Genomic DNA, 5,934 nt, shown 5'->3' on the forward strand with positions numbered 1-5,934 from the left:
TAAAGTGATGGCCTCTACTAGCTTTCAACATCTCATTCAAACCAATCGATGCAGAGTGTTCAAGTCGATGTAATCAATGCAACCAAGCAATTTAGATCAACCCCTCTCTCAAAGCGCACAAGATATAGCTCACGCAACATATGATTAGAGGTGGGATGAAGAAGGCAGGAGATCAATAAATAACTCCTATAGCACACTTCTCCGACCATGTTCCCCAAGATGCCTACTTAGGGCCCGTTTGGATCTCATCCAGCTTCATGAAATAGCCAGCTTCCTGAGAAGCCAGCCGCCGCCAGCTTCTGACCGGATTCGAACGCGTTCGCCCCACCACCAGCTCCTCCTCTCCGTCATCATGGGCTGGCAGCCCAGGAAGCGAGTTGTGGCCCAGTTTGGTTGCTCGTAACGAGGATAACTGTTTGAGCGAAAGAAAACGGTTCGCACCGAGGCACTTCGGAAGGGCATTTCCCAGTAATTACCAGCAACTTCTCCTCCTCCTTTACGTGAAGCTACGCTTCTGTTGCTCCACGGATTTACACTGCGGGCCGCTCGGTCTCCTGGAGCGGGATTCTCGGAGGTGAACCGTTCGGGTCGCTCTCGCTGGCTTCTCGGGAAGCTGGATCGTGGATGAGATCCGAACGGGCCCTTAGCCACGCTTCAAGTACTAGTTGCTGTGGATATTTTTTTGGGCGAAATCAAAAGTTAATAGGGACCCTCTCAACATAAACCAACTCCGAAAGTTAGAATCCTCTTGGTGTGGACTATCTTACAATCAAGTAGAGGGTCATAAAGAACAACAGAGCCAAGGACGGTTGCCCAAAGGATTGCGCCCAAAGTTAATGGTGATACGATCCTATCACCATTCTTTATTTTCTGCTTAATGGGACAAATAAGATCAAGTTTTAAAGTCCAGGGTTTTGACGATCTAAATGGTTTGACCGCTAAACATATTGTTCATGACTTCCGAGGGAACCGTCACTCCGTTCATGTAACCATTAAGATTATTGTTCATGACATTATTCTTTTGACTTCTAGATTTAGGAGTACACTTTAGAAGGTCGGCGCCATGTCATGGCGTCAATACCTCCTTTGGCGCGATAGCCCATCTCCCTCTATAAACTCGCCTTCTCGACGCTGTGATTAACGCATTTGGGTGGGGAGCCTCTCCCCGGGTGATGGTTCAAAAAAGAAATTGTTTTTAGTCCTTGACGAAGGTCTTTTTTGTTTAATGCGATTACATCTTCTCCGAAATTCCAACATTCTCGAATGGAATAGAAAAAAAAGTGAGGTGGCCTAAGCACAAATGCTCGATTACAGCCATAAAATCCTGTAACCTGCACGCACAGATCATACTATACAGCCCCCCTCCCGGCGCACGTTACCACGTCGTGCATATACACAAGGGGATGTGATATGTGTACACAAACGTAAGCTCCCTACAATGCCGCGGCGGCCTCGGACTCCGGCGCCCTCTGCTCCTTGGCGGCGTCAACGAACCCCACGTACAGATCCGATTGCCCGGTGTCGCACCTCGGCAGCGCCGTCCTCGCGCCGCCGTCGGCCATGGTCTTCACGAACGCGACGAACCGCCGCCAGTTGTCGCCCTCGAACAGGTTCCGGTTCATGCGCAGGTACGTGAACGCGCTCAGCCCGGCGGCCTCGGCGGTGGCGGCCACCTGCGCGAACGCCTGCTCGTCGTACCGCTCCAGCGCGTTCTCGCCAGCGAGCTCCACGCGCGCCGCCCGCGCCGCGGCCCTGACCTGCTGCACCAGGAGCTCCGGCGAGCAGCCGGCGTGGCCGGGCTGCTGCTCGTCCTTCATCTCCATGCACGTGAAGTTGAGCACGGTGCCGTGCCTGGCCAGCATCTGCGCGATGGGCTCGTACCCGTCGTGGTGCCGCGTGTTGTAGTACCCCGCGGTGAGCTCGGCGGCGTGGGAGCGGGTCCGGTAGTGCCAGTGGATGCCGGCGACCTTGGCAGACAGCGTGACGCCAGTGCCGCCGAAGATGGCCTCGGCAGCGGCCAGCACGCGGTCGCCGTGCTCCAGGAGCATCCCGGAGTACCACTTGAGGAAGAAGTGGCCGTACTCGGTGCTCCACGTGCCGTCCCGGCGGAAGAAGCCCGTCTCCTCCGGAAACTGCTTGTATTCACCAGCGTCGTGCGGCCCACTTGTCCCCCAGTTCTCGTGCCCCGCCGCCACGGCCGCCGCCTGCAGCGACGCCCGCATGTACTTGTCGTAGCACTGGAACTCGCCGATGCCCGGGAAACTCCACGTCCCGTTGGCCTCCGGGTAGGAAGGATACCTCAGCTCGCCGCAGGGGCCCAGGCCAACCTGGACCTCGGCGATGACGGTGCCGAGGTAGCCGGCGAACCTGTCGCGGAAGCTGCGCATGTAGTCGGAGTAGACCTGGACGGGGGTCCGGCCCTTGAGCACCGGCAGTGTGTCGCAGCCGAGGGAGATGTACTCGGGGTTGCGGCGGCCGGACCTGTCCGTGTACACGATGTCCGGGTCGGCGCTCACCTCCTCCAGAACCCATGGCGGCAACGGGATGCTGCAAACAACAATTTCAGTCAGCCATTTGTCCCCAATTCTCATTCGCTAATCATGTATCTAATTTGGCACACGCAAACAATAACCTAATCAGCTAACCCCATTAAAATAGAGAACTATTTTTGTATACTCGCCGATTGCTTGTCCAAGTGGAACTGCATATCATTGCCAAACGTGCAAGGAATGACAAAGTGAGCCTGTAATCAAACGCCATGTAGCACTAACTGAACAAGTTGTTACTCAACAACAGAACACTTGCACAACCAGAGCATACTGAACCGACAAATTTCTCCCAGATTCGAGAGGAAAACCTAATCGAATTAAACCAATTTAACTGCGGTTTTTACTCGCGCTGTATGGTTGATTGATTCTATTGCAGCGCAGTCCATGATGCTGGCAAGTAAATGAGATGGATCATCGGCAAGGCGGAGAGTTGCTTACTTGCAGGAGTCACCGACGTTGCCGCCGCACTGATGGAAGGACATGACCATCTGGAGCCGTAGGCCGGCGCGCTCCACCATGCGCACCAGCTCGGCGTAGCCCTCCCAGTCGTAGCGCCCGGGGCCGTCGCGCTCCACCACGCCCCACCACACGTCCACCATGACGCCCTCCACCCCGGCGCTCCGCAGCGCCATCAGACTCACCGCCAGCGCCCGTGCGCGCGACACCTGGCCCCGGGGGCCCACCGTGTCAAGCGGCAGCATCACGAACACCGGCACCCCGCCCCTGCTCGGCCGGCCGCCGCCCGCGTTCGCCTGCTGGACCTGGCCGTGCAGCAGCTCCATCGGCGCCGGCGGGGCCTGCGCGGCCGCCCTGAGGGCGCGGAGCCGGGCGGGCGCCTGCGGGACGGCGACGGAGGAGGGCGGCGCGTCCTCGGGCCTGTGGAGGAGCTTGGAGCAAGGGTCGAGCGGCGCGAGGAAGGACGTCGAGGACCGCAGCGTCAGCGCCATGATCCGCTACGCGTGCTGGGAGGAGACGCTCGGCGAGAAGAGAGTCGTCGGAGGAAGAGAGTAGGAGAGGGGATTGCTTGGCTTGGCTTGGGTCCTGTGAGAGTACGACGAGACTTTTCTATCGGCTGAACGAACGGAACGGAATGAATGGAGCTCGGTGTTGTGGGGAGGGGGCTGTGGGGCGCGGTATATATAGGCGAATTTTCGATTTTCTTCCGCGGGGGGCGGAGGAGGCGCGTGGCGAGTGCTTATCGCTAAACTAATTGGCCACGGTGGAGTGGAGTGGAGTGGATACTTCGGGTCGACACTTTTCCTCTCCCATGCATGCACGCCTAGAGCACAGTACTCCATTCTAGTACTAGTAGTAATATCTTTTCCATTTGCACTTTTGAGAAGGAGTTTATCCATTTGCAAGGATTCAATTTGCTTCTCGGGGAGATTAGTTGGGAGGTCGACACCTGTACTGGTTTCATGACTAATTAGCACCGCACGTTAACACGTGTAGGTGAGTGAGTGAGATCGGTTGGGCCAAGGGCCTGCTAGACGTACTATGTCATGGCCTGGCCTCATGGGAACCGGGAGGCGAAGATTATCTCTGGCCGGCGCGTGGCGGGATGCGAGGAAGTCGGGTGACGAGCATCACTTATCGGTGACTAAGCTGAGGGCCCGCTTGGATTGTCGTTTTCAGGGCAAATACACCGGTAAAATATACCTCCGTATGGAAAATTCAGACCGGCTACGCATGGCTGCTTGGTTGATCGTTTTTGGTCCGTAATATTTACACAGGTTCGTTCGATTACACCTGTAATTAACCGGTATTTGGTACAGACCTCGGCCCGTCGTTTCTCCCAGCATCTTCGTAATCCTCTCCTCTTTTGAGCCTAGGCGAGGTCGACGGCTTCGCCGCGACGCCGCCGCAACCACCACGGACCGGCAGGCTCTGGCGCCAGCGTCCATGATGGAGTGCCGGCGGCGATGATTGATTCTGGCGCCGGCGAGGCGCCGGCGACGTTGACCGCGACGGCGGCTAGGTGATGACGGGGTTGTTCATGCGCGTCGCTATAGGATCCGCACCACGCGTCAGATCTCCTTGTTGATGCCGATGACCTAGTCCAGCTCGCCCGCCACCGCGCGACTTCTCCGCCGGCTGCGCACGGCCGACGGCCTTGACCAGAGAGGTGGAGATCGGGATGGTGTCGGGCAGCAGGAACTGCAAGGGCAGCCTCTTGAGCGGGGGGAGGGGGTGGACGGGAGCGGCGGCGACGGCGGCAGCTTCCTGATCCATTCATCCCCCACGACAGCCAATGAGGAAGAAGACGCGTGATTATGGACGTGGGAACCGTGAAGGGGAAGGACAGAATTTACAAGCGGAAATTGTATCCGGCTGTAAATTACTGGAGACCAGTATTATGCGGTTGTAACTTGTTCCGACTGTAAGATTTTTTCGGGGCTTCCAAGCGGGGCCTGAGTGTTTTCGGATAATCGAACGAGATGCGTAGCGTGATTGGTCGACTAGATCGGCTTAAGGCGTGCCGTTCGAGTGATCCTCTTAACCCAACGTCCCACACGCCTGAGCCTGGCAAACGACATTTGGCATTGCCAATACTTCCTTCGTTCCATAATTTAATACATTCATGTTTTCTCAGATTCAATTTTGACCATAAATTAGATCAATAGCACATAAATCATTCTATTGAAAATTTATATCTTTGGAAACTTGTTTCAAATACAAATTCAAAGGTATCTATCATGCTCCCGCCGCTATCATCCATATTGGTTAAATTTATGATCAGAGCAAAATCTTGAAAAGCGTGAACGCACTGTATTATAAAATGAAGGGAGTACTTGACAAGTTCACATTTGGCAAAATCAAAAGTTGTCAACATTTGACAACCTTTTACAACGAAAACTGGTATGCAACCAATCTCTAGCCAACATTTGACAGTTATAAAAATTTGGCACGTCAACTTTTGGCATCGGATCGTGAACCAACATGTGGTTGGATAGTTAGAGGGACAATGGTATCTTCAGCCCGTCCTGGTGCTCGCATTATTCCTGAATTTATTGAAGGATTTCCGGCGACGCTCTTTCAGTGGGAGGAGACGTTCCCATCGACGACGAGGCACTTACGGCGACTTCGTAAATCTCAAGATTATATGTCGGCTCAGTCTTTCGGATGTGCTCATAGGGATAGGATGTGTGTATGCATTCATAGAGGTGAGTGTATGCGTGTATGTATGAACATTTGTGTTTGTACCGTGTTCCAAAAAAATTGGCATCGGACCAACTAGCTCCGAAGTCCTTTCTAGCGGTGCCAATGGGAAGTTGTTAGGCCAACTCCACCGCACGATCCTAGACGGACGTCCGGTTTGGCCGGATTTCGTCCGTTTGAGGCGGTAATGGGTTGACCCATGTCCGCTTCTGTCTGTTGGGTCGTG

General features: G+C 55.0%; 1 protein-coding gene across 1 annotated transcript; it reads right to left on the bottom strand.

Annotated features, from left to right (window-relative positions):
- Positions 1–1,176: 1,176 nt before the first annotated feature.
- On the bottom strand, positions 1,177–3,673 carry LOC119275515 (beta-amylase 3, chloroplastic-like). The gene is made up of 2 exons (XM_037556383.1): positions 2,988–3,673; positions 1,177–2,547 (listed from the first exon to the last, which is right to left on the bottom strand). The coding sequence occupies exons 1-2, from the start codon at positions 3,494–3,496 to the stop codon at positions 1,434–1,436; spliced, it is 1,623 nt and encodes a 540-aa protein (XP_037412280.1). The 5' UTR covers positions 3,497–3,673; the 3' UTR covers positions 1,177–1,433.
- Positions 3,674–5,934: the final 2,261 nt, after the last annotated feature.

This window comes from Triticum dicoccoides, chromosome 1A, assembly GCF_002162155.2.
Source record: "Triticum dicoccoides isolate Atlit2015 ecotype Zavitan chromosome 1A, WEW_v2.0, whole genome shotgun sequence".
NCBI lineage: Eukaryota > Viridiplantae > Streptophyta > Magnoliopsida > Poales > Poaceae > Triticum > Triticum dicoccoides.